This window comes from Pteropus medius, unplaced genomic scaffold, assembly GCF_902729225.1.
Source record: "Pteropus medius unplaced genomic scaffold, Ma_sr-lr_union100, whole genome shotgun sequence".
NCBI lineage: Eukaryota > Metazoa > Chordata > Mammalia > Chiroptera > Pteropodidae > Pteropus > Pteropus medius.
In genome coordinates, this window is record NW_024347790.1 from 7,700,385 (window position 1) to 7,712,867 (window position 12,483).

Below are 12,483 nucleotides of genomic sequence, written 5' to 3' on the forward strand. Positions count from 1 at the left end.
GTGGGGAGGAAGCCTCCCCGCGGAGCAGCTCTCCAGCCAGCACAGCGGCAGGGCGATGCGGAAGAGGAGCAGGGGAAGATGCTAAACCCCAGTGCCGTATTTACACTGGTTTTTGCTTTGTCAAAAACATTCCTTGTGTCCAACAATATCTCCTTTAAAGGAAAAAAGGACCTAAGCACTAAAGCCTCGGTCCAGGTCTCCCCGATCTCCAGTATCCTCACCGCTATTCCCCCGCGGGGAGGCTCCGGACGCTCCCAGCCTGGGACAGGTACACCTGCCGGCCGGCGAAGGACCGAGCCGGCCCCGCCGCACCCAGCAGAAGGGAGCGATCGCCGGGAATCTGATCCCAGCCGCCCCCGCTGAGGCTCACAGCCCCGGCGCGCCGTGCCCGCAAAAACTTCCCAGTTCCCAGGCTGCGGGCACAGATCGACCGATGGACGGACGGACGGGGGGCGACACTGGTACCGGCCGCAGGGCTCACATGCAGATGGGACCTGTCGTCCTGATTCCGGACCTAGGTCCAAAGGGGGTCCAAGTGGCCCGGAGGGGCAGGCGTGCGCCAGGGACGGGGGACACAGGCGCCGCGGCGGGCGGGCAGCCCCGGAGGGCGAGCAGCCGGAGGGCCGGGGCCCCGGCTCGGGCTCTCCGCCCCGCAGCAGCTGCAGCAGGAGGAGGAGGAGGAGGGGAGCGAGGAGGAAGAAGAGGAGGAAAGGACCGCGCGCCGCAGCCCGAGCCCTTACCGAGTGGTTTACCCCCCACATCAGGACGCTGAGCAGCGGATCGCTGGCCCGAAAGAGCTTCACTTTCTGCGCTACGAAGTGCTTCTTCTTGGTCTTGGTCTTGCTCGCCAGCACCGAGGACCCCAGGTTGCCGGGGGTCGCCATGGCCGCCGCCTCTGTCCCCTCCACCGCCGCGCTCCCGAGGCCGGGGACCCGCCCTCTCTACTCGCCCGCCCGAGGAGGCAGCCGCATCCCCCCGGCGGCGGCCCCGGCGCGCCGTGCCCCGCTCCGCCCGCCGGCGCGCTCGGCCCCGCTGCGCTCGCTCTGCCGGCTCCGCCGCGCTGGGGCCGGAGGCTGCGATCGGCGCGCGCCGCGACCCGGATCCTGCGCCCGCCGCGGCTCCGCGCTCAGCCCGCGGCTGGACCCGGCGCGCCGCGAGCGGCTTCCGCGTTGGGCGCCGGCGTCATGACGCAGGGGGCGGGCGGGCAGCACCGCGGCGCCGCCAGGCGGGGCGCGGCCGCCGGACCGTTAAGCTGCGCCCGCGCGCTCCGGCTCCGGCTCCGGCTCCGGCTCCGGCTCGGGCTCCGCTCGGGCTCCGCTCGTGCCGGCCAGTACCCTGGCGCGCACCGGAGCTCGGATGGCTGCTCCCAGCCCGCTGAGGAGGCTGCGGGGTGAGCGTGCGGTGCGGGGAGCATGAGGACTCCCGCAAGGCACCCCGCTTTATTCTCCAGGGAAGAAAGAGGGAAGGATGCGGAGAGATGGGGCGTGGGAAGAGAGGAGCATCCAGAGACGGAGACAGGCTAAGTAAGGAGCCTCAGGGACCCGCCGCTTACCGGTGCCAGGAGTCAGAGCCAGGGAGACGCGAAGAGCTGCCTGCACACCAGGGCTTCCCTAGCACCGAGGAAAGGACCTGCGCTCCTCGTTGGCCACCTCCCAAAGTGGCCCTGAAACGAACTTAATCTCATCGTGCCTTTCACCATCGGGCCTTTCGGACCCTGGACTTGGTCGTGCCAGCCATCTCCGAGTCATGCAGAAGGGAGACGCTCACCTAACACTCAGGCGCCATCCCCACCGCCAGCCCCTGCATAGGCAGGACCCTAGATTTCTTGGTTTGGCCGGGAAAATCATGCCCTAAACTGCACCTTCTACTTCAAATCCGGCACGGCGTTCCTTACATCACTTTTTCCCCCACCCCCATTACACCCACCTTCTTCCACGGAAATCTGTTCATTGTCTTCATCCATGTACACCCAAATTTAGCCCTTCTTAATGCTGGCAGTACCTGGCCCACCTCAGGAAGCTGCCATTCGAAGTATGTCATCCTGTCCTTTGTGCTTACCTTGACTCAGCCCACTGGGCGAGGATTTGGTCTATTATTATTACTCCACGTAAATATAGTGGAGACCTACTGTGTGCTCAGTAATCTGCTTAGTTTTGTCAGGGGGACAAGGAATAACACCTTTCTCCCTTAAGGACCTTAGTCTCATGGGGGTGGGGAGTGACAGGTCATGTAGTCACCTTCATTTGCTCCTCTTTTTTTCCCCTAAGGCGTAAGGGTTGCCTCAAAGTCCTTGTTATCTCTTCTTCATATTCTTGTCCAAAATGATATCTGCTCCCCCAGCATCAAACATCACAACTTTTAGTGGTTAAAAACAAACAAACAAAAAATCCCTAAATTTGTCATTAGAACATGTGGTTGCACAGTTCTCTCACTTACTTGAGCGAATCATGTAACTTCTCTGAACCTCAGGTTTTTTGTGTTAACAGCAGGGATAGTCAGAAATGAATGTCACTTTAGAGACTATTCTGAGCCTGGTAATTGTAATCCTGCCCTATCTACTTTATAGGATGTTAGGATCAAAATCAACAGTAGACAGTGGCCATGAAAAGCCCTTCGTAAATCATACAGCACTATAAACACACAAGATGAAATGTAGAGTACTTGCAGATAACCCATACACTTTCCCCTGACCTCAGAGAAGTGCCTGGTTGAACACCTCTACATCAGTTGTTCACAGGCACCTTTTAAAAGTGTCTAAAATCAAGTTCAACACCCTCCTCCATACCACATGTTCCTTCATTTATCTATTATATTGTAAATGGCATTCATATCACTCAGCTACCCCTATTAGAAGTTCATTTGTTTAACAAATTTTCATTGACCCAGGCTCCAATGCTTATAATCATCATTGATTATGCCTCTCACCACCACTCCACATGAACCCCTTTACCTGGTCCTGCCCTTGAAAACAATTGCGCTCATGCATTCTCTCTTCCCTGGTGCTTTCAGGTTCCTCCTAGTTGCAATTAATTGTTCACTTCAGTGTTTCCATAGCACTTTATTTGTTCCATAACTTCTCTATTGTAGTTAATCATCATATATTAATAATGCAAGACAATGGGCTTGCTGTGGATGCTAAAAACGTGAATTTAGTGATGACAAAGTGTTGAATGAACACAGGAAAGGGAAATGGATACCTGTGGGCACTGACAGATAAGGTTTCACATAGGAGGGCAGCAAGCTATGGATGGGTGCACAAGGTGTCACCGGTGTTAAGGACAGACAGAGGCAAAGGCATAGAGATGAAAATCCATGTGATATTTTCAGATAGTAATGAGGAGACTGGTAGCTTTGAAAGGACAGATTTTTTTTTCAGCTTTATTGAGATATAATTGAGATATAATGGGTAAGTTTAAGGTGTACAACTTGATTTGATACAGTGTACATTGTGAAATAATTACCACACTAAGGTTAGTCAATACCTCCATCACAAATAATGGACTAGTGTGTGCACGCGTGCGTTTGCTGACAACATTTAAGATGTACTCCCTTAGCAACTTTCAGGAATATAATATATATTTGTTAAGAGACAGAATTTGGGTGATTTTAAAGCCATTCAATGACCTTCCACATTAACATTGCATTCTGCAGAGGGTGTGTGATACAGGAGTCCTAGAGTCACAGAAGTGATCTTGTAAAGTACCCGATCCAGTTGTCAAATTATATACATAGACAACTGAGATCTAGAGAAATCGAGGTGATTTCCTGACTTGTTGGGGGACGATAAGCCCTTTGAAGGCAGGATCCTTGTTGTGCTTTCTATTCTGCCAATGAAGCTGTCACTCCCTTTTCCCATAGCACTTATGGTAAAGTTTTGGTGAATAAAAGAAAAAAAAAAATTCCTTTCTCACAACAAGTTACATGCAAAGATTCCACACCCAGAAAATGCTTGTGCAAGATTCCTTTTGGAAATACTATACTGGGAAATTAGGTTAGGTTCGACATAATATTTAACCTTGAGGGTTAAATTCCATGTGGGCTCAGCAACCTAGCAGTTTGATCGCTGTTTTCCTTTAGCGTTTGTATGATGATAAAACAATGCATAGGTCCTTAGTTCAGAGCCTAATTCAGCCTGCTTATGTTGTCAAGGGGTGAAGCACCCCAACCACCAGCATTCAGCAAGGATCCTGACCAGAGAGGCATGGCTAGAGAAAGAAGAGCGAAGACGTTTCATCTCAGGATGGACATGTAGTCATGACCGTCAAGAAGAACACTGCTCCCACCCCATCGCATCTGGCTTGTTGGGCTCTTCATCCAGGTGTGGAGGCCATCACAGCTGCAAGAAAAGCTCCAGCAGCCAAGTTCACTAGGAAGAAGGAAGAAAATGTCAGAACGATTGAAAGGCTCCTGGTACTTGTTTCTGCTTTTTTTTTCCCCCCAAATTTTTTTAACTTTTTTAAATCAACTTTATTTAATATCCCCGAAGACTATGGTGAAAGTGTTTGTTGACTAAGATTTGCACTACCAGAAATGGAAGTTGAAATAGAATGGATGCTCTGGTCTTTTATTGTGTTACCTTTTCATAAAAAAAAATACTTCCTCAACAATTCTGATTAGAATTCTCCCTTGAGAAGAGGAATTCAGGAATTTCTTTGCTATTATTTGGAAGCTTTTGTGCTTTTCATTGCTCTGTGAGATCAGAGCAAGATGCGGAACAATTTCATTCAATCTTCTGTGGTGTCATCCAGGACCTTGCCATTCGAAATGGCATTATTTTAGAAAACCATAATTGTAGCGCATATACAGTCAAACCCAGCCAAAATGCAATAAATGGGATCCAAGAATTCAATTTTGATATGTGAGTTACTGTTGGGGGAAGGGGGACTTGTTGTGGTATGTGAGTTACTTTGTGGGGGAGGAGGACTTGTTGACAAGATGGGCCACAGCTCTCCATCTGGGAGTTCTGAGGGTCTTTGCTGTCCAGAGCCCTCCCGGACTGACTGTGGTTTGGCATCAGCTGGTGGGGATTGTCCACCCAACTGAAATATTGGTGGCGATTCTTCTGGCTTCTGCAGCTGGCTGGGACTTTCAGGACGGTGGCAGCAATTCCAAGAATCTACCACTTAGTTGGCAGCTATTTCGTTAGCTTGACTTGGAGAGATTGGACTGGAAGAAAGAAGATTGGCATAAAGGAGCTAACATGTCGAGTGACTGCTCCCCAGCCTGCCTCGCCTTCCTCTGTACTCCCCAGTAGATGAGAACTTCGGCAGCCCTGTTGAAAGACAGGAAGCTGTGTGGAGGACAGGGGTCAATCTCCAGTGGCATTATATCTTGATGACATATACTTCTATAACAGAAATAGACATTTCCAACATCGAGAGAGCAATGAAATGAATTACAGTAGATCCATATGGCAGACTAGAATGTGACCAACAAAAACAGTATTTTCACAGAAAATGTAATAATGTAGAATAATCTTGATGTTAATATAAATGAAAAAATAGGATGCAAAATTATATACAAATGCAGTTTAATATTATAAAATGTATATGTGTGTATATGGGTAAAAGACTAAAAGGAAATAATCACACTGTTATCAGTGATATATCAGGGGTGCAGTTTGGATTATAGATGATTGTAAATATGTACTCCTGCATTTGAATTATTCTTATAATGATTTTTAAAAAGACAACCATCTTCCCTGATTAAATAAATAACACAGTAATGGCACTTAACATATTAACCCAGTTCCTGTAAAAGAACATCCTTTTAAGTTACTCGTTCCTATTTTTTCTAGTTATTGTTGAACTAAGCCTGTAGTGAAACAAGCCATTTTCCTACACAGGGGGCGGGTCAACCGCCCCCAGCTCACAAAGCGTCTTTAAGTAAAAGGAAAGCTACAAATATGAAGCAAATAGAAGCACTGTTGCCTTATCTATTAGGCATCATATTCCCAATGCTTAAGGCCTATGATTTTTTTTTTCCATTTTTTTTTAGGAAAAAGTTTGAGATCAGAAAAATATGATTGCAGAAGAATATTGCAAAATTTATATTAATAAACATTTTTATGAAACATCTGCAAAACACATCATTTATTTAATTTAGGTATCAATAATGTCATTACATTTATGAGCAATTTGTGAGTTAGCTTTTCTTATTTTACAAGTATACATAATGATTGATAAAAAGATAATAGCCAATCAAAAATTAAATGTTAGTCGTAGCCAAAAATCTCAAGAGCAAAATCATAAAAGTCTTTTTTTTTAATTTATGGCAAGAGTATTGTATTAAATGTGGGCTATGAATTCCTTTTAATAGGTTTGATACGATGAGCGGGTGGAGCCTCTAAAGCTCCGAATGCCCAGCACTACAGGGAGTCTTTCAAAATCTCTGGGAAGAAGAGAGGTTTTATTCTTTGTTGATCAGCAATGTCCATACAAATCACTGTGACTTTAAGAAGCCAAAGCTGAGTGAGAAGACCAGAGGAACCACAAGATTTTGGCCTGAGCCTTTTGTCCTGGCTAAGGGGCAGAGAGGGAAGCAGAGGGGCCTTAGCTGTGTGGAGGCTGGGGCAGACCCTCCCAGCTGGAAAGAGGAGACCTTGCTAGGAACCTGTGGGTTTGCCTCAATCCTTTATGGCCGTGGGGCAAGTTAAGTCTGTTGTTAAAGGGGTTAGTACTGTCCTTGGTTATTTAATTTTTTCATTGCCACTTCAGAAAAACGCACCCATGCCACTAATATTTATGGATTGCAGCTACTGTGTGCCAGTTAACGTGCTAGGTACTGCGCAGATTTCTTCTCTCCTAGGTTACAGTCTGAGAGGCTACACAGTAGAAGCAAGTAAACAGACATTCCTATAATTGCAGACTGTGATGAGGGATCTGAAGGTAATAAACCCAGTGTTGTAATAGAAAACAGGCAGTGTCGGGAAAAACTTTTCCAAGGAAGAGAGACACAGCCTGAAGGATGGGAAGCAGTCAGCCATGAAAAGAATGGGGCGAAGAGTCCCCTGGACAGAGGGGCGATCCCGTGTGATAGCTTCTGTTCTAGACCCCAAAAGAGGCCTGCATTGGCAAGGAAGGCAGGGGTCAGGTCATTGAGAGCCCAGCAAGGATTCAAATTATATTCTAGGTGCAGTGGGAGCCCTTGGAAGCTGAGGATGTGTTTATAAAAAATCCTCGGTGGCTCCTATGTGGAGAATAGATTGAAGGAATAGAAATGTCAAAGTAGGGAGCCAATTAAGGAAACGATTACGGGAATCCAAGTAAGAGATGATGGTGGCTTCGACTACAGTCTTGACAGTAATGATAAGGAAAAAATGGAAAAATTCATCTATAAGAGGCAATAGCGCTTTAATGTGGGAGGGGCGGGGGGGAGAGGGCAAACTTGGCCTCAGTGCCCAAAGCGGTACATAGTGGAAGATGCCAGTCATGGCTTTATTTGTCTTTTTTAACATTCTTGTAATGATTCTTGCAATCAAAGGGCACCCTGGTTTAAGCATCTGTTGTTCTTAATGAGAAGGCGCCTGAAGAGAAACGTCCCCTAGTCTGCTTCAATGGACATGTTTTTAATTCTAAAATATAGTGTATGCTATATTGATGCTACCCTAAAGAAAACCTAGAGAAATAATCGATGCACTTATTTGAAACACATCCGAAGAAATTCAACCTGAGGAAAATGATCACAGCAGTCTTGCTGCTGCGTCCAAGAGTCAGAGATGCGATGGTTCCCATGGTCCTCACTGCCCTTGCGAAGAACCAAATGGAAGACTCGAGAATAAAGGACCGAAGTCTTTGTATCCTGGTGGCACGCAGCGTCCGAGCTGGTTAACCCTGTGCAGGGCCAGTCCATCAGCCCGTGGAGAAGAATCGAAGTGGAAAAGAGGAACAGGGGGTCCTGGAAAGATTTCCATCCCACCCAAGCTGTGTCCACTTCCTCCGCACCGCTTTCAGTTCCTGAAATGAGGGGTTTCAGCTTCCGGGGGAAGAGGAAGCGGCCCCGGAGCAGTCGGTCAGGGGGTGCGCTGCGATGGCGTGCCTCAGACCCTTCTGTGCTCCTCACTCCCCTTCTCCCAAACCTGGGGCCACCTCCATTTTAGCATCCAGATTTTACTCCAGAAAGTTGTATAGGAGTCTGCAAATCCACTGAGCACTCTCTGTCATCTGGACAAAGACCCCAAAACCCTATGCCAGAGTGTCCTCATTGTTAGGGGTTTGAGTGCTGCGTACTTTCAGTGACAATAATCTGGTGTCCATCTGTCACCCCTCTCTGCCATCCCCCTCCCCCATCAGACATGCCTTAGTCACTTTCTCAAGTCTCTAAAACTTGAAAGGGGTGGAGTTGGACTTCATGGGTGGCTTAGACTTAGGAGAGTACCTTATAATTCCCTTATGTATTTTTAGCACCAGCCCACATTCAAATGTCATACTAAAAGGAAGCTATAGATAAAATCATCGTTACATAAAATTCTTGGCCTGAATTTTAAAGATAGGAGACTGTTGATCGTTTATAATATTCATGCCCTTAGTACTTTCATCTTTAATATAATATGGTTCTTTTTTAGAGAGTTGACAGAAAACTAAATTTCAATAATGAATCCTGCTTTATCTTTTATTGATTTGGGCTTTTTATGTTTTAGCTTTCTTATTCAAATTCGAAGCAGGTCACAATAGCGGTATTTTAAAACTTGATAAAATAAAACTTAGGGATGAATCTAAAATCAGAAATAAGTTTATTATCATTTTTTTTTCTCATTCATTCATCACATGTACATTGAGGTCCTAGAAGATTCTGAGCACAGAGATGAAAAAGATACATTCCTTGCCCTTATGGAAATCAGTTTAGCGGATAAAATAAATCCACGAGCCAGTCATTTTCAACACTACGTAGTATATACGCAATAGCAAGACCATACAGGTGCTCGGAGTATGACCGCTAGACCAGCCTGTGGGGTCGGGGAGGGAAGTGCATAATCGGAGGTAGAGAAGGTGGCCCTGAAATGATGGTGCTTGAGTTAAAAAAAAAAGTTTATGCAGCATACATTCAGCTACTTCTTAAAGTTCAAGCTTTAAGAAGGGCATGGACTGAAAAGGGAAAGTCCCCCATCTCATTTTCGCTCTACTCTCATTTGTATAAATGGGAATATACTGTACATTTGGTGTCATGACTTGCTTCCTTTCTACTCTACATGATGCACTGGAGATCTTTCTTCATAGGAGTAACAGGGATTGGTCTCAGTATTACAAATCTCATGTATACGGAATTGTCATTTTTTAAATTCATCCCACACTGCATGCAGCTCTTAGCTGAATGGCAGAGAACTTGACTGAGTCCTTTCTAGGGAAACACAGTCAATTCTGAGTTTTTCTCAGACTCTGTTAGGTAATTACTCAATGAAAGTCAATACCCCACTCCCTTAAAGTGACCTAGGACGAGGGCAGGGGCTTATGTGGCTTGGAGATGGAGACCATTGATGGATTATGGGCATTGTTGTCTCCTGGGATCACCTAGGATGACCTCCATCACTCCACGGTCTCCTCTACTCAGGCCTAGTGCTCTTTTCAGCTCAACTCCAGTTCCCTTCAAGTCTGCCCTTCCCTAAGAGGATCACTAGGGCTTTGAGCTGCCCTGGTCCTTCCACCTGGAAACTCAATCAGTCAATGCTACTCCATGCCCTGGACCTGCCCGTTTCTTCTCTATGAGGTCTTTAGCCTCCCGGGACACAGCTGATAATCGAGACCTACATCTTTCTGATCTGGCTGGATGCTTCACGACTCACACCAGGGACTCATTCTGCAGATCGCCTACTCGAGGAAAATCTCCCACCTACACCAAGAGTGTTTTTTCCCACCTCATTCTAAAAGGCATGTATTCATCTCAAACTATTATTTAAGGATAAACTTTATGCCTAAATCCTATGGGTACTTGGCTTTTGGTTACACAAAAACCTTCTTATATTTTTCTATTTTTGGAAGATCAGATCTTGCATGCAAACACTTTGGCTTTCAAGACTATTATCTTCACTATGTGCTGTAAGCGCCTACTTTGGAAGCAAAAGCCAAGGATTTTGGCTTTATATTTTCTGCTCTTTGGCTTTTCTCTGTGGCAATAGGTGTCAGCATTGCCACTGCCCAGATACACATCACATAGACATAGCAGTGGTACATACTGTAAATGATTGTTGTGAGAATTGATATAATTGATACACATAAAGCACTTTCTACAACACCCAATAGTAATGGTAGTGCACATAATAAGTACTCGATAAATGTTACCATTATTATTCATTCACTTAACAAATATTTATTGAGCATCTACTATGTACTATTTTAAGCACTGGGATAGTGAATAAAGCAGATTAAAATACCCGTCCTCGTGGACATTTCAAAGTAGAAAAATATAGAGTATGTTAGATGGGCAAAATAACTAAAAAGAAACGTAAAGCAGGGGATGAAAAAAAGTAGTTTTTGAGAGAGCTTGCAGTTTTAGATAGTATGGCTAGGGAAAACCTCACCGAAGAGACATTCGAATAACAGACTGAAAGAGGAAGGGTGCCAGCCAGGTAAGTCCCTGCAGGAAGAGCTTCCCAGGCAGAATACCTGCAAGTATAATGGCTCCAAGGCAGAAAGGTTAAAAAGAATTATTGAGAATGAAAAGCCATAGGTAATGTTGCAAAATGTTATCCTACCACATATCTCCAGAGGAACATCACTTTTCAACTACTTCAGGCTTCCGTGATATTATAATAGAATTGGCAAACTATTTCCTGAGGGCCAAAGCTGGGTGGCCACCTGTTTTTGTAAATAAAGTTTTATGAAAACGCAGCCATGCTCGTCATTTACATACTGTCTATGGCTGCTTCGTGCTGCGACAGCAGAGGTGAATAGCTAGAACATATGACCTGCAGAGCTTGAAGAAATTACTATGTGGTTCTTTACTGAAAAAAATTTGTTGACTGCTGGTATGCAGGTATTGTCATTTAACTAGTCCCCGATGCTCTGCTAATCAATCATGTTAATATTCTTTTGGTTGCAAGATTTACAAATTTGTATTAAACTAGTTTTAGCAAAATTAGGGAAATTACTGGCTTATCGAGGTAAGAGATCCAGGCATAGCTGGATCTGGAGGCTGAATGCTTCGAAAATCAGTGTTTCGAGCTCTTTCTTGATCAGCCTCTGCATGTGTGTTGGTTTCATTCCATTGACAGCTTCCTTCGTGTTCCAGAGAAGATGACCCCCGATAGCCCTTAGCCTAACAACTGCTCCTCAAAGACCCTCTCTGCATCAATGTCCAGCTATCACTTCTCTGGTAGGTCCCACGTTGGCCCCGTGGGAAGCAGTGCACACCTCTGGATTTGTCATTGGGTCCTGGGGAATGAGATGCTGTGGTCCCGTGCTTAGTCCTATGCGCCACTGTGCCAGGCGGAGGAAGAGGCTTGCATTAATCAGTATTCTCCAGAGAAACAGAACCGATATACAGAGGTACAGAGAAAGATTGATTATAAAGGATTGGTTTATGAGATTATGGAAGCCAAGAAGTCCCATGACCCGCCCAGGAAAGCTGGTGGTGTGGTTCCAGTCTAAACCGGAAGCCCTGAGTACCAGGGCACCAATGCTGTAACTCCCAAAGTGAGTCTGAAGACCTGAGAACCAAGAGCACTGAGGTCCAAGGGCAGGAGAAGATGGTTGTCCCAGCTTAACAGAGAACAACTCCCCCATCCTTGGCCTTTTTCTTCTACGAAGGCCCCTAACTAACTGAATGATGCCCACCCACGGTAGGGAGGCATCTTCTTTATTCGGTTCCCATTCAAACGCTAATCTCTTCCGGAAGCATCCTCACGGACATTCCCAGAAATAACATTTTACCAACCTTCTGGGCATCCCTTAGCTGAGTCCAGGTGACTCATAAAATTAACTATCACGGGGCTGTTGTGATTGACAGCATCACATGCACTGAGCTGAAAAGAGGTGGTTCCCCAGAGGAAAGAATGCTGAGCAGATTACAAAAACGTTTTCATTATTAAAAAAACATTTCAGTGAACTATTTTATACATCTTTTTATGCAAATGTCCTCCTATTTCTCTAAAGTAGGTACCTAGAGATGGAATTGATAGGTTATGGCCAATTGCTTTCCAAAAGTGATTTACCAATTTACTTTGTAACTGTGTATGAAAATGTTCTTTTCCCATGCCCTCACTACCTCCGGATATGATCAGTCTTTGAAATATATTGCCAATCCAACAAGCAAAAGAAGACCTTTGATTTTTTTTTTTTTTTTAATTTACATTTCCCTAATTAGGACTAGGGCAAGCCAACTTTTCACGTTTGCTGACTGTTTCATGTCAGGTCCTGGGAAGCCGGCACTGAGATGGAGATGAGGGTGCAGGAAATTCTCAGGGAGTGATACTCTTTCAATAAACACCCATGGGGCCTGGGAAGGAAGGAGGAAGAGGGAAAAGTTGGGCTGCACAATGAAGGCCTCAGC

At 45.8% G+C, this 12,483-nt stretch overlaps 1 protein-coding gene and 1 long non-coding RNA gene across 5 annotated transcripts in view; one reads left to right on the forward strand and one right to left on the reverse strand.

Annotated features, from left to right (window-relative positions):
• The window catches only part of PIP4K2A (phosphatidylinositol-5-phosphate 4-kinase type 2 alpha), a 166,805-nt gene extending 165,694 nt beyond the window's left edge, over window positions 1-1,111 (reverse strand). Inside the window, exon 1 of one of the 4 annotated variants that reach the window (XM_039877562.1) lies at window positions 741-987. In XM_039877562.1, the coding sequence (XP_039733496.1) occupies window positions 741-884 (144 nt within the window). In that variant the 5' untranslated portion in view covers window positions 885-987. Of the gene's footprint in view, window positions 1-740 lie in introns of all 4 variants that reach the window. The other 3 variants (XM_039877561.1, XM_039877563.1, XM_039877564.1) reach the window with 3 other exon arrangements.
• Window positions 1,112-1,282: 171 nt separating this feature from the next.
• Window positions 1,283-4,844, forward strand: LOC120614672 (uncharacterized). The gene is made up of 2 exons (XR_005656042.1): window positions 1,283-1,523; window positions 4,150-4,844. It is a non-coding gene; the product is annotated as an uncharacterized LOC120614672 (long non-coding RNA).
• Window positions 4,845-12,483: the final 7,639 nt, after the last annotated feature.